We start from the raw sequence: 23,537 nt of genomic DNA, 5'->3' as shown, positions 1-23,537 counted from the left end.
TATTCATTTCTACCACATGCAAATATACTTATAGGGAAAGTTCTTAGAAATAGAATGACTGGATAAAAATGATTGCCATATTGTCTCCATGGGGTTACCGATCTGTGTCAGCAGTGTGTAAGTGTGCATGCTTTTCCTCACCCTCAATTAACACACAGTGTTTTTCATTCGCTCATTCATTTATTAAATAATTTTTGAGTGACTAGCAGGAACCAAATTTTGTTCTAGGCCCAGGGATTAAAGTCTGAGCCCTTCTAGATCTTACATTCTAATGAGGGAAGACATATAATAAATTATAAATGGTGGTTAAATTTGTAATTCAAATTTTTACTTTGCCAGATTTAGTCCCATTACCATATACATATATCAAAGTATGTTTGTGTTTTATAATAATCAATTTTCTCAACTTAAAGTTTCCATCTATTGCTTGCCTTTTTTAAAATTTCTAAATTTGAAGTTTTTTATTAGTAACCAAATCTTTTAAATGAATACTTCACATACATTTTCCCAATTTCTTCATCTTTTATTCATCCTTCAATATATTGTCTTCACCAATCTCTGGTGACTATAGATGCACAAAGTTGTGATTAATCATCTATGTATTTTAAATTACATCTCAATCCAGATATGCCTTCTAGACAACTAGACAACTCTATGTGGGCTATCTCATGATACCTTAGTCTCAATGTGTTTGAAACTACTTATTACTTTCCCCTGACTCTATATCCTTTTCAATCCCTTCTAAACCTCCTTTTCTTGTGTTCCCAATCATGTAAATGACATTATCATCCACTAGTTGCCCATCGAGTAACAGAGGAATCAAACCTCCTTCTTCCTCAAGTCTCACCTCCTCCCCTCCAAAAATAAGCTATAGAATCATGTCATACGCTAAAGAAGCTTAAACCTGTTTTCTTTCTCTCCATCACCTTGTTTCATTTTTTTGGCTAGAGTCTCATTGTCTCACATCTCAGCTGCTTTAATAATACCTGGCCTGGAGCAGTGACTCACACCTGTAATCCCAGCACTTTGGGAGGCCAAGGCAGGCGGATCACCTGAGGTTAGGAGTTCAAGACCAACCTGGCCAACCCCATCTCTACTAAAATACAAAAAAAAAAAAAAAATTTAGCCAGGCGTGGTGGTGTGCACCTGTAATCCCAGCTACTCGGGAAGCTGAGGCAGGAGAATCGCTTGAACCCGGGAGGCAGAGGTTGCAGTGAGCCGAGATTGCACCATTGCACTCCAGCCTGGGTGACAAGAGCAAAACTCCATATCAAAAAAAATAAGTAATAATAATCCCTATCATGGTCTCTAATCTTTACCTATTCTGCTTCATCTTCAGTTGCTCTCCATTGCCTCCAGGATTGTGGTATGTAAAGAGCTTCCTTTCCATTCAACTTTTCAATCCTCAACTGCCATAACCTATTCAAATTATTCTCCTACCGTACTCTTCCTGGTATTATAACTTTGCAAATTCTATTTCTTCTCCCAAAAATGCTCTCTCTGCAGCCTACTCCCTCCAACCATCTATTGACTCAATAAATTCATTATTCAAGCCTAGCTTAAATTTAAAACTCCAGTGTAACATCTTTTTTACTCCTCCCAGGCAAAACTGCTATAACCGTCTATGCATAATAATGGCTTTTAAAAAACACATTCACTAATAAATATAATGCATATGCTACTTCAGAGTATAAATTGTGCTTTGTATCTCATGTGGATGCAAGGGATTTCAAGAGATCCAGGCTTAAATACTCACTGCCGCCTGTCCAGTGAGAAAATAAAAATAAAAATTACTTCCCAGAAACTCCTGTAAAATTACTAGGATTCACTTGCCTTTGGACACATGCCCTACTAAACTAATCATTCTTATTAGTTAACAATCGTTGCCTGGGAGTTATGATTTTTATTATCCATCAGGTTCATAATGGGAAATACTGACGGCATGCTTAAATTAGGATAATGCAGAAAGAACATATTGATATAAGAACTATTTATAAAGATGTAGTGTGGGGAAGGGAGCTTAATCAATAGTCTAGGCAAGCTGCCTGTTCACCATGGCCAGGTGTGAACTTAGATGTCAGAATTACACATGACCAGCACCCAGAGACAAGTCCCAATGAGCCACCAGTGCCAGTTTGGTGTGTGAGACAACTCTCGAGCAGCAGATAATTGCTTATGCCACTGCTGAAACCTCGTCTGCTCAGCAGGCAACCAGGGAAACTAATTTCCATGCAGAGGCCATGCCCAGATCCTATTACCCACCTCATTGTTGCCAACAGGCAACATCTTTGCAGAACTTGTGGCCCCAAGTGGAGAAAATGTCTTAACAACAACTATATTATTCATCATGCTGAATCCTCCCTCAGCTTCTGCTAACTATAATGCTGGAACTAAATAAATGTTTGCAGAGTAGGTGTATGTGTCTTTTCCTGAACTACTGATAACCAATATTCTTCCTGATTGCATGAGCTGCATCTTTTATGCATATGTACTACATATAGAAACCAATACATACTGTATTGCTTAATAAACATTGACTGATTGATGCTCAAAACTTAGGAAACAAGTTCGGAGGTTTAGCATTTATGTTCTCCAGTATTTTTTAATTCCATTCAGATGACAGTTCAGATTTGTTCTGTGCTAAGTCACAACTAGGGAATATATAAATCCATCATCCTTTAACCATGTCATTTCTGAAATATCCAACATACTCTATAATATTTTATAATTTTATCTAAAATATATGAATTTTATTAGTATCTGTCTCGTGTACTTATTTATTAAAATACTTTCAACCTAGAAATAATAATTGCTACTCTTATAGGAGTAACCAAAGTCAACAAAGTCTAGAAGTAATCAGAGTAACTTAATCAGAGTAACTAAATAAGAACTTCTTAAGTTTAAAATGCTAGTCCAAAAATCTTGGAGAAAATGAATGCTTCAAAAATCTCCAAAAAGGAGAAAAAATCCAAATCTCAAAAAAAAAATCCAAATCTTGCAAAAATCCAAATTTTGGAATCCAAGATTTGGATTTTTCTGCAAAAATCTTGGAGAATTGATACTATTTGGTATCAATTTCAGTATTCTCAAATGGTAAAAAGAATGTTAAGTCAAAGTACTTAAAGAAAGTTCTCCTTTCTTATCATTCAAACACAGACAAATGTGTCCTAATTATCTTGGAGCTGAATCTCAATATGTTAGTATGTTAATTATGTCCCGTCCCTCAGTGTGTATCTTTGCATTCCATGATAATTTACTGTCTAAAACAGGAAGAAACAAGATATTTTATTCTCCAGCATTAAGTAAAGCCAATAAAATAAAATAAAAATAGAAAGATACCCTTCTTATTTAAAATCATGGACTTTTTAAACTTTAGAAAAAGCCAGTGTACATTGCTACTAAACATACTAAACAAGTCTCAGACAATCACTGCCTGCCTTATCCAAGTTTAAAAGGTAAGTTTTTCCTCATATTTTAGTTGATAGCCTTGGTTAGTGAGCAAACTGGAAGACCAGATTGCATTTGAGCAGAGCTCCAAATTGTGGCCATATAACATCTGCCTTGTGTTGAGTGCTGAACATTCTGTAATACCATTAATTGAAGATGACAAATCAACTGCCCAATTTCAACTGACAGCAATTAGCACTCACACTATGTTACTAGACTTCTGCTTTATGTACCAGCCCCACCAAGCCATGAGTGCCCAATAAATGTCAGTATTAATCATTTGTCTTGTTTATGCTACTCAGTTAATCAGCTGGTACTTATTAAGCCTACCTGATGTAAAATGTACTTTAAGTATAAAGCTTAAGAGAATCAAAAGAGAAACGTAGATTAAAGATTAAAAAAGAGAATGAATACTTTTAATTTAACATATTTACAAAAGAAAAATAGAATACAATGGAAGAGCATACATTATGATCAGGTGAAATACCTTTTATTCCATTAATTACATTTGTATAAAATATAAGTAACAGTCTACTTCCTGGTGCTAGTAAAAAACAAAAATAAAAGAGAGGGAAATAAATATGTTGTACTTGAAATTGCTTAAACTGTGCCAGCTTAGCTTGGTTAACTAATTATTATGGATCAAAAAAAAATCTAGCTGGACACCATGGCACACATCTATAATCCCAGTTATTCAGGAGGCTGAGGAGTTCAAATCAAGTCTGGGCAACATAGCAAGACCCCCATCTCTTAAAAAAAACTGAAGTTGTTAAATCAAATATCATCACTAAAATTAATTTTCTTTTGAACATCACAACAGCTTTCAATCAGTTTTAACACACCCTAAGCATGTTATATTTTTCTAAATAATTTAACATAATGTTTTTATTCATGTTTAAGAAAAATAGCTATTGTCACCCCCGATTTTGAGATAGACCTTGTCCAACCCAGTATTTTTCCCTAGATTAAGATATTTATCAGATAGCTAACTTTACAAACAAAAGTTTTAAAATATTTTTCATATCATGCACATAGTTAAATATCGACTTTTTAGTAACTTTCCAGTAAGGGCACAGAATATCCAGATTCTTTGTCTAGTTCCCGGTGATAACCACTTACATAATATATTATTATATCCAATGTCACTATGGTGTGAACTATTTGCCTTGCTTATTACTCAAGGAGAGGGAATGGTAGTCAAGATGGAGGAAAAGATCATGACCATAATCTTTCAAAATTTCCATCTCTAGCTTGCCAACATATTACCTGTTTTTCATTTTGACTTACATAATAGGAGAGTACACCATTCCTCATTTATGGTAATTGTGCACTATTTTCTCCCACCATCCCCTTACATATTGTAGAATTAGAAAACTTGATATTAGACAATGATGGTACTATAGATACCATCAAAGGAAGACTGGGGTAAAAATTAAAATGCTTTTTACCCAGCTAGACTTATTTCATAACTATTATCAACATTAACCACAATCCTAAAGGTAGAGTTGCTAGCCCTATACTCCAGATGACAAATAAAAATATTAAGTTTTTTAGAAGCCAGGTACCTAACAGATTTATATGTAATCTTCAACAGCCCTTCATAATGTTTGACATTTATTTTTTCCCTCTACAGATAATGAAGCTGAGCCTTTTTTTTTTTTTTTTTTTTTTGAGACAGAGTCCCACTCTGTCACCCAGGCTGGAGTGCAGTGACGCGATCTCAGCTCACTGGAAACTCCACCTCCCGGGTTCACGCCATTCTCCTGCCTCAGCCTCCTGAGTAGCTGGGACTACAGGCACCCGCCAGCACGCCCAGCTAATTTTTTTTTTTGTATTTTTAGTAGAGACAAGGTTTCACGTTGTTAGCCAGGATGGTCTCGATCTCCTGACCTCGTGATCCGCCCACCTTGGCCTCCCAAAGTGCTGGGATTACAGGCATGAGCCACTGCGCCCCGCCAAAGCTGAGTCTTTTAAAGCTGAAATGACTTTCCTGAGCTCACACTATTATGTGGGGGAGTCACTTTAAATGAATTTTTCTTGAAATCTAGTGTCACAGGATCCTTAACGTGTCACTTTTCCAGCCACAAGCCAATGGGGCTAGTGGCGCCTTTGCCTTAGTTTTACTCAGACCCACTGGACTTGTTCTTCCCACTCATCCTGGAAGGCTGCACTTAGCTCATGCTACTGGCCCAGATCCCATGCTTGCCAAGGACGAGCTAGATGCATAGAGGCGAGAGGTATGTGAGTGAGTGAGTGCAGGGTCCAGCCATTGCACACAGCCAGGCAAGCTGGCAGCTGCAGAGAGGCGGGCAGCTCCAGGAGCTGGCATAGGTGCCAGCTTCATGCAAGCCTGCAGCTGGATTAGATGCACCACAAGCAGGTTCCACTGTGGGCACCCACCTCTGGACGAGGGAAACATGGTGGCACTCAGAAGCTGGAAGACTCCAGAAATTGCAGAGACCCCAAAGAGGGTGTCATCTCAAGTGCACCACTCCCTGAGCTCCCAGAAGGGCCGCAGCTCTTCTTTCCTTCTCATCATCCACAACTTGATGAGTTGGGGAGTTGTGTTTCAGTCCTGCTTGTGTTGCAGCTCTTTCATTTGACAGGTCCTGAGTTCTTGGAAGTTGAGGAAGAATGATAACTAGAGAGTGAGCAAGGTGAAGGGCTGCTTTATTGCACAACAGTACAGCTCTCAGTACAGTGCAGCAACAGTACAGCTCTCAGGAGACCCAGAGTGGTTAGCTCCCATCCACAGGCAGGTTGTCTGTGGCCCTCAGGGGAGAAGAAAGAGAGAGATGGGAAAGACTGAAGGTCCTATTGCTGCACCCTAATGGGCAATCAGGGACTGGAGTGGAAAGAAGGAAGGGAGGGGGGGAGGGAGGAAGGGAGGAAGGAAGGAAGGATGGAAGGAAGGAAGGAAGGAAGGAAGGAAAAGAAAGAGATGGGAAAGACTGAGGGTCCTAGTGCTACACCCTAATGGGCAATCAGGGACTGGAGGGGAAGGAAGGAAGGAAGGAAGGGAGATGGGAAAGACTGAGGGTCCTAGTGCTACATCCTAATGGGCAGTCAGGGACTGGAGTTAGCCCAGGGGCCTTTGGATAACACCAGGGAGTAGCCTCAGCCAGATACCTTCAGTTGCCCAAGGACCACCTTCCAATCCACACAACCACTAGACCTCCATGAAGGGAAACTGGGTTGGAACAAAGCCCACATTCCCAACACCCGAGGGTGATGGGGGATTGACAGTGTTCTCCCTGGCAAGCCTGTCCTCTGTGTCCTAAGTCCAGCAGCCACGATAGTCATTTCTAGTTGGCCGACAGAGACCCAGTATTTTCCTTTCATTCTGGTGATTGTGGAGTTTAGGGACTCTAAAAAATGAACAGAAAGCAGCAAATCCGCTAGTACTCACCCTTCCACAGATCCTGGATGAGCCCCCAAAAATGTCACAGGATCCTTAGGTTGTCACTTTTCCAGCCAGAAGCCTCTGTGGCCAGTAGCACCTTTGCCTGAGTTTTACTCGGCCCACTGGGCTTGTTCTGCCCACTCAGCCTGGCAGGCTGCTCTCAGTTTGGCTGCCAGCCAAGACCCCATGCCTTTCAAGGGTGAGCCAGGCATGGAGTGGAACAGCAAGGGGTGCATGAGCAAGTGAGCATGCGATCCAGCTACTGCACATAGCCAGGCATACTGGCTGCTGTGGCAAGGCAGGCAGCCCCAGGTGCCACCTCTGTGCAACCTCTGTGCAACCCTGCAGCTGAATCAGATGCTCTGCAAGCAGCTTCTGCTGTGTGCACCCACATCTAAATGAGGAGAATGCAGTGGCACCTGGAAGCTTGAAGATGCCAGGAACTGCAGAGCCCCACAGTGTCACAGCCCTGGTTCAGGGAGCCCTTAGGTCTGGGCTCCTGGAAAGGCCACAGCTCTTCTCTCCTCAATGCCCACACTGTGGCAAGCAGCAGGGTGTGTTTCAGCCCTGTTTGTGTTACAGCTCTTTCAGTTCTGCCATTCAGTGGGTCCCAAATTCTTGTCCTGCTTCAAGGAAGAATGAGGTATATGGACAAATGGAGAGTGAACAAGGCAAAGGAGTGCTTTATTGAGCAATATTACAGCTCTGAGGATACCTGGAGCGGGTAGCTCCTATCTGCAGGCAGTCATCCCAATGACATCTCTCCACCCCTCAGCAGAGAGGAGACCTGGAGTGGGTAGCTTCTACCTGTAGGCAGGTCATCTCAACATCTGTGCAGCCCTCAGTGGAGAGGAGACCCAGAGTGGGTAGCTCCTATCCATGGGCAGGTCATCCTGTCATCTTTCCAAGTCTGGCTGAGTCCAGGGTTTTCATGGGCTTCAGAAGGGGGGAAGTGCATGCTTACTGGTCCATGAGCAGCCATGGGCGGGCCTGGAAAAAGCACCGTAAGTTTTCACTCCTGGCTATGGAACAGGCCACCCAGCATCCAGGCTTCAGGCTATCCCTGGCTTGAACATGGGGTTTCACTGGGGGCTTGCTCCTTTCCACCCAGGAGCCTGTCTGCCTCCTGCCACCATCAATTACATCATTCATGGCGCTCAGGCTGTTCATGCTGAGGGGCGTCTGCAGGCCTGCACCTAGCTGCCCTCAGTCCCCCCTCGGACTCCCTCCAATTCTTTTCAGTGCCCAAAGTCCAGAGGATGCCAAGGCAGCAGGGAGCTGACATGTCAGCACTGCTTCAAGTGCATACACAACACTCGGGCTCAGCTTCAAATTTGCTCCTAAATGAGAGTGGGCGCTGGGAGTGGGGAGAGATCAGGCAGCAAGAGTAGGCACTTCTGAGCCTGCGGGGGCAGGGACGGTTCCCATGACCCTGAGAGCACAGGAATGTCCAGGTCCACAGCTGTAGCTGGGGTACTGCTGCCACACCTGGGGAGGTGGGGCTCCCAACTCAGAAGGGTGAAGGGTTCTCACCTGTTCCCAGCTCCCACCAGCTCCCTGAAGTGCACAGCCCAGCCTGCACCTCACCTGCCACAGCTGATGTGTTTCCAGCAGCCTCTCTGGGTGGGCCACCACTGGCATCACTAGCACTTATGGGTTTGTTTTATGTTTTGGGTTTTTTTGTTTGTGTGTTTATTTGGAGATGGAGTCTTGCTCTGTCACCCAGGCTGGAGTGCAGTGGCACAATCTCAGGTCACTGCAGCCTCCACCTCCCAGGTTCAAGTGATTCACCTGCCTCAGCCTCCTGAGTAGCTGGGACTACAGCCACACACTGCCATACCCGGCTAATTTTTTGTATTTTAGTAAAGACGGGGTTTCACCGTGTTGCCCAGGCTAGTCTCAAACTCCTGAGCTCAAGCAATCTGCCCACCTCAGCCTCCAAAAGTGCTAGGATTACAGGTGTGAGCCACTGTGCCCAGCCGCAATTGTGGGTTTTATTCACAATAGTTGATAGTCTCTTAATTAGTTGAAGTCATAATCTCAGGAATAAACATCAGTTTCTATTACCTTCACAACTCCACTTCTGCCATATCTCCCCACCCTTCCTTTACATTCCACCCCACACACTTAACTTCTTTTCTCTTTAGGTTTCAGCAACAGTCAAACAAAGCAAATAGTACAACCTACTGAGTCTGTACATGTGTATTTCCTCTCTTTTCCATAGCAGGTGCTCCTGTAGCTGTTTTCAGTGTGTTCATTGAATGTGGTGTCATTTTCTCTAAGATTGTCATTGTTGCAATTTAATTATTTTCTCAAGTGTAGCAGACTAACAAGCAGATGTCTCTTGAAAACAATAACCAGATCCATTTAAGCAATGAGGTGTGCATATATGTAAATTCCGTTTAAAATTAGAATGCCTTCTTCTTTCTAATTTTTTTTTTTTACGTCTCACTCTGTCACCCAGGCTAGAGTTCAGTGGCAGATCTCAGCTCACTGCAACTCCACCTCAAGCAGTTCTCATGTCCAAGCTTCCTGAGTAGCTGGGATTACAGGCACCTGCCACCACACCTGGCTAATTTTTGTATTTTTAATAGAGATGGGTTTTCACCTTGTTGACCAGACTGGTCTCAAATTCCTGACCTCAAGTGATCCACCCACCTTGGCCTCCCAAAATACTGGGATTACAGCATAAGCCACTGCACCCTGCCCTTTCTAAATATTTTTAAATATCAAGATATTTTTAAATATCTCAGATATTTTCTACATATCTAAGCTAGAGAAAGGGACTTCTAAAAATCTTAAGGGTGTTGCCCCACAGCCCTAATAGTCTAAGAATAGCCTGAAATAGTCTGAAAAAGAAGAAAGTCTGTCTTGGAAAGAATTATGCATATGACATTTGGGGCATGTAGTGACTGTCAATCCGATTCATAGGGAGACACAAAGTTTTGAAGAAAACTATACTAACTTGAACTAAAAGGGAAAGAGCTCAAAATGAAAAGACTTTCTGTAGGCAGAAAGCAGGCTAAGAAGGCTACTTAGCTATAATCCAGACTGCTTTCCAGAAACCAGACAGGATCTCTTCAAGAGCAGAGTCAAGAGACTGGAGGGGGTTTCAAGAGCCGTGGAGTGCAGTGAGTTAGAGAACCAAATCAGGAAGCAGAAGTGGGCCCTAATGAAGGTGCATTTCTAACCCTCAGAGGAGAGCCCTCTGATAACATTTGTCTGGGTGAATTCAGGTCAGTGGCCACTATGTGTTTCCCATTTCCTTATCTTTTTGAATGGGGGTATCTATTGCAATTATCCTGCCCTCAACTCACCATTACATATAAAGGATTGGAGAACAGATAAATTGCCTGTTTAGTTCACAGCTCTCTGAGTCAAGATGCACTGAGCCTCAAGGAGCCTCATCTGTTTCTCGACTTGATACAATACATGAGATCATGGACTTCAAGACAGGTGCCATGATGAGATGAGATCTGGGGGAGTTTGGGGAGCACATGAATATATTTTGCTTATGAAATGGATGGAAGTCATTGGATCCATCAGACAAACTAAAGGGAACATAATTCATAAACTAAGAAAGAATAGGTCAGACATCTAGGAAACACAAGCACACCCCTAAGTTGGACATGGACAGTTAAAGCAAGACATGGTGGGGAGGGATAAGTATTCAAAGCCAAAAAGTCAAGTGTACAAATCTGAGAAGTGTATATCAGGATCCTAGAGGCCAGATCCAGCAGGCAGTGATTTAAAAAAATAGGGAAAAGAAAATGTATACATATACATGGCAAATATAGGCAAGGTTCCATTGACTGAAGTGCTGTAAAAGTCTTGCATAGTTTCCCATCTCTCTCAGTAAGCAGGTCTTCACTGATACAGAAGAGTTATAGAGCAATCCTATACATTTTCATACTCCAGCCCTGCAATCACTCCCTAAATTCAAAACTCTACAATCCCAGGCTCGGAACCTAACCGCAATCTCATCTTTTTTTCATCCTTGCACATTATCTGAGCCCACTTTACACCTGCTCCTGAACCTCATCAGGACCTCAAATTACTCAATGCTGGCCTATTTTCTCAGCATGTTGCCCTCTCTGGCCTGCTGTTTTATGAAACTAGTACTGATCCAGCACACCCACCAACATTTTCCCTTGGCCTCTGACCCCAGTCTGCATCCCAATTCCTGATCCAATCCTGAATAAATTGAATTATCTTTTACTTAGCAATATAAACCCTAAATTTCAAACACTAATGGAAGAGTAAAAAAACTTAGACCATTTTTATTCCAGTTACCTTTTGAAGGTTATAATTTCAGCTATATTCTCAAAAGCATTCTTTAATCTTTTTGCTTATGGCTTTTCCCTGGAGCAGCAGCACTACGCTCTTCAAGCTGTACCTTGCCACCTGCACACCTCACTCTGCCAAAACTCAGATATCCTTTCACTTACCTTCTTAAACATTTCTAAGACTTCTGACTGCCTTCAAAATAAAACCTGGTGTCCTTATCATGGCATGCAAGCCACCTCTTTGTCTTCCTCAGTTAATTTTCATCTCTCACCTCCAACTCTAGCCCTAAAGTGCCTTTGCAGTAAGTAGGTAGCACATCAGACTGCTGATTTCACATGTCTGATGCATCCTGCATTTTTATGCCTCTGCTTTTGCTCATACTTAAACTTTTCCTCTACCTGCAAAGGCTTTCCCTGTTTAACCATGGTATGATTAATTAATTCTCCCTCACCAGTGTTTCCAGGATACTTTACACGTATCTCCATAATGCCCTTATTGCATTGTATAATTGTACTATAATTATATGTTAAGAGGTTTCATTGCCAAAGCTAGCTTCTTAATGACAAGTTCAAAGTGTTGTTTTGTTTTGCTGTTTTGATTTGTTTTGTTTTGTCCAGGGATAGATTTTTCTTGGTGGTGGTAGGAAAGAGGTTTTTTTTGTTTGCTTCTGTTTTTGTTTTGAGACGGAGTTTTGCTCTTTCGCTTCTTTTGCCCAGGCTGGAGTGCATGGCATGATTTTGGCTCACTACAACCTCTACCTCCCAGGTACAAGTGATTCTCCTCTCTCAGCTTCCCAAGTAGCTCAGATTACAGGCATGTGCCACCACACCCAGCTAATTATTTGTATTCAGAAGAGACAGGGTTTCACCATGTTAGTCAAGCTGGTTGCAAACTCCTGACTTCAGGTGATCCACCCACCTTGGCCTCCCAAAGTGCTGGGATTACAGGTGTGCGCCACCACACCCAGCCAAGAGAGGTATTTTTATAACTCTCAGATTTATTAGCACAAAAATAACACTCCCTAAAAAAGTTCTTAAAGGAATAAATGAAAGCAAAGAAATATAAGAGCAAAAAGGAAGTCTAAGAGTTGAAAAGGCTGTAAAAAAAATTGGAAAGCACCACGAATACATTCCTACTGTTATAATCAACACATGTAGACCTGGTTGCTACCTTAAACATTAATTTTATTGGATATTTGCTTACATTTGAACACCCTTCTCATTTTATAACATAATCTTTATTTTATAGAAAAAGTAGTTACTTGAGGGCTGGGCACAGTGGCTCACACCTGTAATACCAGCACTTTGGGAGGCCGAGGCAGGCAGATCACCTCCGGTTGGGAGTTTGAGACCACCCTGACCAACATGGAGAAACCCCCTCTCCACTAAAAATACAAAATTATCCGGGTGTGGTGGCACATGCCTGTAATCCCAGCTACTCGGGAGGCTGAGGCTGAAGAATTGCTTGAACCCAGGAGGCAGAGGTTGCGGTGAGCCAGAGATCACGCCATTGTATTCCAGCCTGGGCAACAAGAGCGAAACTCCATCTCAAAAAAAAAAAGAAAAGAAAAAGTAATTACTTGATAAGCCTCATGACTGAAATACAACTATTCAGTAATACATCTCCTACAGAGAGAAAAATGGTGGTTAAAAGAATAGATTTGTTCTACCAATTATTTGTTGTGTTGTCATTGTAGAGATTATTAAACATCTGTGCTTCAGTTATCTTATCTATGAAAAGAAAGACAGTAATTGTACCTACCTCAAAGGTTAGCTATGAGGATTAAGCATGTTAATGCATGGAAAGCACTTAGTGCATTGCATGCAGAAGTAAACACTCAGAAAAGATGAATGTTATTGTTATTCTAATTAAAACAGCCAACTTGTAGGTATTCATAAGGTCTCGACAGAATTGAATTTTACTTCACAATGTTATTATAAAAACTATTTGTGTATGACAACCTTCCCAGGCTATTTACAATATAAAATGAATTAAACTACGTGGCTAGGAGCTAATAATGTAATCTTGAGGACAATATAATTGGATATCAAGATCAAACAAACACCTGAATATAAATAAGCATTAGATTTTAAAAACTGAGTAAGCAGAGGAGTAAATGCTTCATGCTGCTAAATCAACAAATTGGCAAATATTCATGTTGAATAAAACCTGGGGAAGTTTTCTTTCTCTGTTATTATCAAGAAGGCTGTATATAACACATGAGACTGCAGGCTCTACTTACAGACTAATCTTGATTTTTTTCCCAGTGAAGACATTCAAATACAGAATGCAGTCTATGTTCTAAGAGTAGGAGGGACATATGTAGCATACTCTATGTCCAGTAACCCAGAGGTGGTCCCTAGCACCATGAAGATGCACAGTAGGAACTTAAGATATAAAGGAACAGAAAAACACCTGGTCAGAGGCCATGTCTAAATTAATAAAGGTCGATGGTTTATTACATTTCTCATTGTAAATAGCAAGAGAAATAGGAGAAAAATAAAAATAAAACCCAGCGCCATTGGTTGCTTTTGTTTTTCTATTTTCTTTGTTGTCTATAAATACAACTATCAGAAGATTAATTACAGTTCTAAATTTAACATTAAAAAGATTTCTGGAAAGCTGCAATGTAAGTTATGTGACAGATAAGTTTTGTCATATAATTCTAGAATATAACCCAAAATTTTTATTTTTTTCTTGGCATTAGATACCATTTTATTGAGCTTAATTTAAATGCTACAACTTGATGCTTAGGGAAATCCATTGAATTATCAACCAATTCACCTTCTAATTTTAAGCTTGTCAATTTTGCTACATAATTAATTTTTATTATGGAAACCCACATAATTCTTTCTGACACTTTCTCTTGTTTAAAATTGTATTCAAAAGGTAATTTCAGAATAATCTCTGGAAGAGCTCTTATGCCAAAATTGTTTATCAGGCAAATTAAAATGGAAAGTTATTTTTGCTCATATTCTGAAAACTGTCAGCACTTTTAAATGAATTCCCATAGCACTAAATAAACACCATTGCAGGCTGGGCATGGTGGCTCACACCTGTAATCCCAGCACATTGGGAGGCTGTGGTGAGCAGATCACCTGAGGCCAAGAGTTCTGAACCACCCTGGCCAACATGGTGAAACCCCGTCTCTACTAAAAATATAGAAAATTAGCCGGGTGTGGTGGCACGTGCCTGTAATTCCAGCTACTTGGGAGGCTGAGGCACGAGAATTGCTTGAACCTGGGAGGCAGAGGTTTCAGTGAGCCAAGATCATGCCACTGTACTCCAGCCTGGGGTACAGAGTGAGACTCTGTCTCAAAAAAATAAAATAAAATAAAATAAAATAAAATAAACAAATAAACACCATTCCAAAGGAATTAACCAATTAAGAAATTATTCAGTTTTTTAAATTTAATATTTAGTGCAAATTTTATGATAAGGGAATAGGGGAAATATTGGAAGTAAAGTAGAAATTAATTAATTTACCATGTTACTGATACATCTTGTTGGTTTTGAAGTAAGCATTTTACATGTAATCATTGACCTTCTACAAATGTTTCCAGGGAAACTAGCTAAAGACTGTGAGGTTCACTGATACTAAAAACACATATCAAGAATTTTAATGGCAGTCATGATGGTGCCTAAGCACACGATTACATCATAGGCCCTGTGATCCAATACTGATTTTAGGAAATATGTTCATAGCATAACTTTCATATCAACTGAAAAGATTAGAAACAATATGAAAGAAGGGGAGTTAAAAGACCCAGAACACAAGGTCCAAGAGCTGGATGAAGATAGCAATAAAAATAGGGAAATATATATATATATATAATTATATATATATGCCAGTGTAAGATAATTTATTTAAGAAACTCCAAGAAATAAGAATGTAAAAATGAGAGACACTGAAAAAATTGTATAGCACGAAATTCAGAGGACAAAAGTCAAGAGAGAGAAACTCATAGATGTGGCAGTACTGAAAAAAAAATTAGACAGATGAGAAACAGCCTGTTGATTATGCCCAGAAACCTAACTCCCTGGACCAACAGCATCAGTATCACCTGGGAACTTGCTAGGAGTGTAGATTTTAGAGCCCCAAGCTCACCAGACTTGCTGAGTCACCAACTCGAGAGGGTGGGACACAGCAATCTGCTTTAACAAGCCATCCAAGTGATTCTGAGGCACTCCAAATTCAAGAACCACTTTTTTAGAGTTTCTAACACTTTAGCCTCCATTCTTTACCAGGAGTTGCCTTAGTTGCCCTTTGTAACTGGCTAAATGTTGACATAAAAAAAAAGAGAAAGGCAACTACTTCTCAAATACACAATAGACAATCACTCTTTTTCAGGTATTCAAATACCAGAAAGGTATTCAAATACCAGAAAGGTATTCAAATTTCTTCTGCCACTCAATTTGCTTAACAGCACTTGCCTTCACTGAATGTCTGAAAAGAAAAATTAAATTTAGTACTGTTAACCCAAACAGTTACTAAAAATTAAATTTAGTACTGGTACCCAAAGTAGAATAGAATAGAAAATATGCTGCATTTCAAAGTTTTTTGTTTCGGTTTTTGTTGTGGTGTTGTTGTTGTTGTTGTTGTTTTGAGATGGGGTATCGCTCTGTTACCCAGGCTGAAGTGCAGTGGCACGATTTTGGCTCACTGCAACCTCCACTTCCTGAGTTCAAGTGATTTTCCTGCCTCAGCCTCCGAAGTAGCTGGGACTACAGGCGTGTGGCACCACGCCCCACTAATTTTTTTTTTTTTTTTTTTGTATTTTTAGTAGAGATGGGGTTTCACCACGTTGGCCAGGATGGTCTTGAACTCCTGACTTCAAGTGATCCGCCTGCCTCAGCCTCCCAAAGTGCTGGTTATTACAGGAATGAGCTACCGGGCCTGGTTCAAGGTGTTTTATAATATACCTAACCACATTATATTTATGATTACTCATATTCTTATGAAGTACTTGATATAAAAATTAAGTATTTTCAAGTATTAATTTATCAGTTCCAACAAATAAAACAGAACTACTTTAACGTTAATTTAAGGAATGTGAAAATATAGTAATAGCTCTAACTAAGAATAAAATATCAGGTCTCCATATTGTCCTTTCCTAAAATATTAGTAACTGCTAAAAAGTTGTTAGAGAGAAGAGGATTGATTTTAAAAAATATGCTATTTATCAAAGATATTAATCCTATTTTATTATACTCCAAATGTTCTTAATTGACTTGTAATTAATGTAATGGACTAAAGCAAAACTTATAAGCCATGAATGGAGAGTCCTTTTTCAGAAGCAAGGTAACCCGGTCATTACAATGGTGACTTATACAGAAGAATAATTTCCATTTCAGAGTGAGTGCCATTAGGAGCTGTCCTTACTAGTAAGTTTCTTTGGTAACTGACTTGATTGGTCATAGCTGTCATTATTATAATGGGTAGTGTTGTACGATTATTTGATTCCAACTAATCTTATTTTATCTTTTTAAACCAAATTAACTACTTATATCCACAAAGACAAGTAAGCACTCTGACATTTTCCTAATTTCATACAATGATCATGGAATGCTAAGGATATACTAATTTTTTTTGCTATTTCTCTTTATATAACCTCCATAGCTTGACATAAAATATATTAAAAGTTCCTTTAGTCTCCACAAGCCTAATGATAATGTTCTCAATGTAACTTTCAATTAAGTACAAAATTATTTATTATTTTGAATACTGTTTTTAATATAATATTTTCTTATATTGCATCATACAGTGCACAAATGGCGTGTGCTTTTGTTCCCGGACCAAACTGAGGGTCAGGCTGCTATTTTCGCAGCCCAATAACAAAATGCAGATGAACTGGGGAGAAAGAGAGTTTTTATTTCTGTAACCGGTTACAGGGAGAAGGCCTGGAAATTACAAAGTTTTCCAGAGCTTAAATACCTTCTAAGCTATATGTCTTCGTGTAAGTGTGCATTCATCTAAAGACAAAGAAGATTAACTTCTTTTAATTTATAATTGAGGTCTAAGTCCTGAAGGCCTTCTTCTGGAGCCTCAGTAAGTTTACTTAATCTAAATGGGTCTAGGTGCTGGGGTGATTACCCTTTTCTTGTCTCCTGCTAAATCATAAAGGTTGGGGGAGTTCCTTTAGACCCCAATAAACTTGTTTGTGGAGTTTCTTCAGACCCCCAGTAAAACTGGTTAATCCTAAATGGATCCTGTTAATAATTCCTTTGTTATCTTGTCATGCTTCAAGCCTAGGAAAAGCCTAAGCAAAACTCTTCATGGGCTCTTCGTTACATTCCAGCCTTTGAATAAGGGCACTGGCTCTATCAGCTTTGAATATGTAACTTAACTACTCAGTCAGTAGTACTAAGACAGTTGTTATGGAGGCCTGCGTTAGTGAGACCGGGCCTGCTGCACTTTTAAACTTTTTCTGACATGGACAAAGAGAAAAACCAATTCTATAATGGCAGAGATTTCACTGAGTAACAGGCTAGACTATTCATTAAAAATTGTTGCATTTAACCTATATTTTAAGAAATGTTTTGGAAGTTACTGGTTTTTTTTACCGTTCTAATTAAATTTCTTAAATAAAAAGGAAAACTAAAAACCTTCAATCTGAACCTCATTTTTTTAATCTATAGAATATTCTGGGAAAATATAACATATACTTTTTAAAAATTATTCTGAAAGGAAGAGAAAAGTTCTTGAAGCCTTCTCTGAACTGTTTTTTCTCTTCCCTTGTTACAGGTATCCATTTTTCAGCTATATTAATCTTTTAAAACAAAGAAAATGGATTTCTTAAATTCATCTGATCAAAACCTGACCTCAGAGGAACTGTTAAACAGAATGCCATCCAAAATTCTGGTGTCCCTCACTCTCTCTGGGCTGGCACTGATGACAACAACTATCAACTCCCTTGTGATCGCTGCAATTATTGTGACCCGGAAGCTGCACCATCCAGCCAATTATTTAATTTGTTCCCTTGCAGTCACAGATTTTCTTGTGGCTGTCCTGGTGATGCCCTTCAGCATTGTGTATATTGTGAGAGAGAGCTGGATTATGGGGCAAGTGGTCTGTGACATTTGGCTGAGTGTTGACATTACCTGCTGCACGTGCTCCATCTTGCATCTCTCAGCTATAGCTTTGGATCGGTATCGAGCAATCACAGATGCTGTTGAGTATGCCAGGAAAAGGACTCCAAAGCATGCTGGCATTATGATTACAATAGTTTGGATTATATCTGTTTTTATCTCTATGCCTCCTCTATTCTGGAGGCACCAAGGAACTAGCAGAGATGATGAATGCATCATCAAGCACGACCACATTGTTTCCACCATTTACTCAACATTTGGAGCTTTCTACATCCCACTGGCATTGATTTTGATCCTTTACTACAAAATATATAGAGCAGCAAAGACATTATACCACAAGAGACAAGCAAGTAGGATTGCAAAGGAGGAGGTGAATGGCCAAGTCCTTTTGGAGAGTGGTGAGAAAAGCACTAAATCGGTTTCCACACCCTATGTACTAGAAAAGTCTTTATCTGACCCATCAACAGACTTTGATAAAATTCATAGCACAGTGAGAAGTCTCAGGTCTGAATTCAAGCATGAGAAATCTTGGAGAAGGCAAAAGATCTCAGGTACAAGAGAACGGAAAGCAGCCACTACCCTGGGATTAATCTTGGGTGCATTTGTAATATGTTGGCTTCCTTTTTTTGTAAAAGAATTAGTTGTTAATGTCTGTGAAAAATGTAAAATTTCTGAAGAAATGTCCAATTTTTTGACATGGCTTGGATATCTCAATTCCCTTATAAATCCACTGATTTACACAATCTTTAATGAAGACTTCAAGAAAGCATTCCAAAAACTTGTGCGATGTCGATGTTAGTTTTAAAAATGTTTATTATTGAAGGATGGGGGTTTTTGAGGGGAGGAGTAACTAGATGAATGCCAAATAATAAAACACTTAAGCTTTTGGAGGGAAATCCATGAAAACTGCTAAATTGATAAGGCTATAATTTATATTTTAATAGCAATGTGAATATAAAATTTATTGATCACCATTATTCTAGGGTACTCAAAATTAGAAAATAATTTATGTAGGTTATAAACAATATTTTGCCTATGCAATGTTCCTAAAAAGCCAACTGGAAAAAAATATATATATATATACACAATATTAATGACAATAATTTTCCATGTTTATGTCTTACAATAATTATAGAGGAGTTTTCAATTAACAACATACCTCCCTCCATAATTTCTATCTAGTCCTATTGTTTTATAATATAATTCTATTATTTTGTAGAAGAAAATATAATTCACCACAAAGTACACATTTCTCCTGTCTCCATTCTTGTCCCTTCTCCATCTTACCTTGAGCAAAAGGGAGGGGGAAGGAGCAACTCTTACTTAGTGTGACTGGAGAAAATGTAAAAAAGTCAGAGCTTGAAATTGTCCTTGTGTTTAGGTAGCAAAGAGTAATCATAAAGTGGGTTAAGAACAGCAAAATAATTCAATACTGAACTTGTGTGTATTTAATATATTATGTTTGTTTGATATAAACTTCTAGAATATTATCTTATCCATATATTATCAGCATTTGAAATCAAAGCCTTACCTTAGTAACAATAACTCAACAAAGGGGCATGGGTGACGTTGTTATAATTGCTCCTTGTTTACTTAGGAATCAAATTTAAAGCACTAAATATCATAGATTACTCACCACAGTTATTATACTCTTAACATCTTTTTAAAAGTATAAAATGTATTTCATTTCTGTTAATGTTAATAAGCCCAGTCACTAACTAAATTGTCTGTGGTATTCTGCACTTCAGTATTTTCCATACCTTTGATTTGAACATTATTTCCCATTTACTAGACAGAATGTAACGGAAATTTTTAGAACTTTCCCTTGACTTTAAAATATTTCTACTTTTCCAATTGGTAGAAATGAACAGGCAAAAAGACTCATATTACACTAATTAATAAATGTACACACTTACATATATTTTTGTAATTAGTTACTCTACTAGTTCAGTGAGCCAAAGCAATTCCGTAAGTTTTTCTTCCATATTTATATAAGGATTTGAAAACAACAGAACCATGAGTTTGAAAGGATTTTATTTTATTTGAACCAGCGACGTCATAGACTACCTTTGGGAAGACCTATCGCCAACCAAGATCATTTGAAAAACAATATATACCTTTCTTTAAGTCGTACCTTTATGTGTGTTGTAAATATCCCTTCCTGATGGCGTGCTTAAGAGTACATTACATCAATTTTATGTATATATAGATCTGTGACAAATTACTCTCAATCTAACAAACATTTACACAGTTCCCATTTTATACAAGGCATTGAGACATATACTAGATAGAAGATATAGGAAATAATAAAATACAGTTTTTTTCCTGAATATGTTTACAGTCTAAAAGGAGAAACAAGAAAAATTAAAACTATAATAGAAAAGAGCAAACTAAAATCTGGCATGGAAGTTGTTTACACAGTTATGATGCTGCAGAGGAAAAACTGATCGCATCTTGTTTAGAAAAATCAGAAATATTTCACAAAGAATGTATCTAGAACACATGTCAAATACACAGCACTGGGGCAAGAAAAATGGAAGAGCACACTCCAGGCTGTGACAACATCAGGATACAAACTGCACCATGCAAGTATTTGGTGGGGCATGTTCATGAAATAGCAATGAGTTTGGCAACTATTTAGAGCAATAGAGGAAAAGGAGATTAAAAGAAAAATTGGGCATCTTTGTGGCTGACTTTGAACGTCAGAAAAAAAGTCTACAGTCAATTTTATTGCTAACGATGGGTAATCACTGATACTTTTAGCAAAAATATTACAAGTTTAGAGCGAATCTAAACAAAAAAGAAAGAAAAAAATGGATCTGTCTCAATTCCATCAGAGAGAAAGCAGAGTTATTATTGAGATAATGACTTCCCATTAGAAAGCAAATCAGTAATCCAGGCAAGAGGTGATGAAGTCCTGAACTTGATTCTAGCAATAGGAATAAAAAGAAAGAAACAGATGAAAGATGGTACGAAGAAGTACAATCCTCAGGTTATAATAAATTCTTTAATAAGCAAGCAGAGGGAGAGACATGAGTCACTGAGATAACATCCTTAACCAAAATGAAGAACCCAGCGGAAAGGGCCTATTGGTGAAACGGTTACTTCTTTTTTGGGTATGTTAAACACATAAAGATATGTCAGAGCTCACAGATACTAATGACCACCTCTGGCTCAAGCCACACTGACAGGTAGATGAGGTTTCTCTCTGACCTCAAAACTGACAGGTAAACGAGTGTCCCAGCCATCTCTTTTGTCCTCACTTCACTTGACCGCCCAAGGGCTCTTATGCTATGTTGACAGGCCAAAGCCGGCCATAGTCCCTGTCATTCTTTGCGTATTTCTCTTTCCCTTCTCTTCTCACTCACCAAAATTTAATTCTGTGATTTCTTCATTCAATGACTTTGCTGAAGTTAAAATTATCTGTTGAGTTAACTTATTTATACTCATCTCTGAAATTATATATTTGTATTGGGAAACTAAGAGACACAACCAATCAACAACCCAAGGAGAGTGAGGCTCACCCAGATACAGACACTGCCCTCTGATCTGAGTTGGACTGACCCCCAAATCTAGGAAAATAATGCTGTAAGTGACAAAGTCATAGATCCCTTCAGAGCTCAGAGGAGAATCAAGTTTATCATTACTGTGTATGATCCAAAGAACCACAACAAATTCCAATTATTATCACTTCATCTGTGTGTTTCCCCCACATGCTGAGGGTGCAGAGCATGCCTTCCTTCCTGAAAAAAATATGAATATGTATATTTAGTTATTTTATTTTATTTTATTGGGTCAGGGTCTCACTCTGTTGCCCAGGCTGGAGTGCAATGGTGTGATCTTGGCTCACTGCAACCTCCGCCTCCTGCGCTAAAGCCATTCTCCCACCTCAGACTCCTCAGTAACTGGGACTACAGGCATGCATCACTGTACCTGGCTAAGTTATCTGTCTTTTGTGGAGACGGGGTTTTACCATGTTGTCCAGGTTGGTCTTGAACTCCTGAGCTCACTTGATCCTCCCACCTCAGCCTCCAAAAGTGGTGGGATTATAGGTGTGAGCCACTGCAACCGGCCTATTTTATTTTTCTAGAGACAAAGTCTCATTCTGTTGCCCAGGCTGGAGTGCAGTTGTGCAATCACTGCTCACTGCAATCTTGAACTCCTGGGGCTCAAGTGATCCTCTCACCTCAGTCTCCCAAGTAGCTGGGACTACAGGCATGCACCACCACCCTGGGACAATTTTTTTTATTTCTTACTTTTCGAAGAGATGACGTCTTGCTATGTTGCCCAGGCTGGTCTCAAACTCCTGGCCTCAAGTGATCTTCCCACCTTGTCCTCCCAAAGCATTTGGATTACAGGCTTGATCCACCACACCTGGCCTCTCTTTAATATCTTTAAAGTGGTAGGGTCAGGTAGGTTATGTGGAGATTAATCATCTACAATTTGTGCTTTCTTTGAAACTTATGAAAGACAGATTACAATTAACATGATATATTTCTCTGAATACGTAGGATTTCAATGAGATTTTTCTCTCATTGAAAAATCCTCCAAGTTACTAATAGCTAAGCATTTTTACAGAAATATATATATATATTTGGCACCTATAACAAATGTAGCAATATAAGGATTTATGTATTTAACTGATAAGGTAGAAAAAGAAAATATAAGTATCATAGAAATAGTTAAATACTAGATAAGGAGGAGTTACCTCCTGCTAGAATTTTAAACATACTGGCACTAGAAAATTAAGTGAAAATTTTATTTTTGCTCCACTCCTCTAAAACTTATCAAGTGATGAAAGGCATGGAAAAAAGACCAAAGAAAGACAGAAAGTCACACTACTAAAAACTAAATTCACTCCAATACTCTACCATTAGACATACCTATGTAAAAATTATGCTTGAAAATTGACTTCTGCTGGTGAAACATGGTCTTAATTGTAGAACTGGTTTAAGTATATGGATTGTCTAGGTTAATTGAATTTTTTTGGTTTTGGTTTTGTTCTGTTTTACAATAAACCCACACGGTCAAATCTACAGCACAGTTTATCCAAGTCCTGGCAGTTGATGGGTCCATCCTTAAGTAGGGCCAATTTCCATTTTGAATCTCCAAAACCAGTTTCCTTTCCCTTTTGTAGTGATTTTGATTCCCCACCCACCCATCCCCAGCTTGCCCTAAGTGGTATGTCGCTTGTTTATATCAGTTATGTCAGTTCCAAATTTTAAAATTCCCTTAGCACAGCATAATCCCCATATTCACAGACTCAAAGTTAAGCTTGTCCCTCTCTACCCAGACAGTCCTGTGTCAAAAC

General features: G+C 39.1%; 1 protein-coding gene across 1 annotated transcript in view; it reads left to right on the top strand.

Annotated features, from left to right (window-relative positions):
- Nucleotides 1-22,482, top strand: part of HTR1F (5-hydroxytryptamine receptor 1F) — a 212,043-nt gene extending 189,561 nt beyond the window's left edge. Inside the window, exon 3 of the mRNA XM_054483133.1 lies at nucleotides 17,883-22,482. Within this exon, the coding sequence (XP_054339108.1) occupies nucleotides 17,925-19,025 (1,101 nt within the window). The 5' untranslated portion in view covers nucleotides 17,883-17,924 and the 3' untranslated portion in view covers nucleotides 19,026-22,482. The remainder of the gene's footprint in view (nucleotides 1-17,882) is intronic.
- Nucleotides 22,483-23,537: the final 1,055 nt, after the last annotated feature.

This window comes from Pongo pygmaeus, chromosome 2, assembly GCF_028885625.2.
Source record: "Pongo pygmaeus isolate AG05252 chromosome 2, NHGRI_mPonPyg2-v2.0_pri, whole genome shotgun sequence".
Lineage (NCBI taxonomy): Eukaryota > Metazoa > Chordata > Mammalia > Primates > Hominidae > Pongo > Pongo pygmaeus.
The sequence above is the reverse complement of the archived record's forward strand: the minus strand, read 5'-3'. Positions and strand labels throughout refer to the sequence as shown.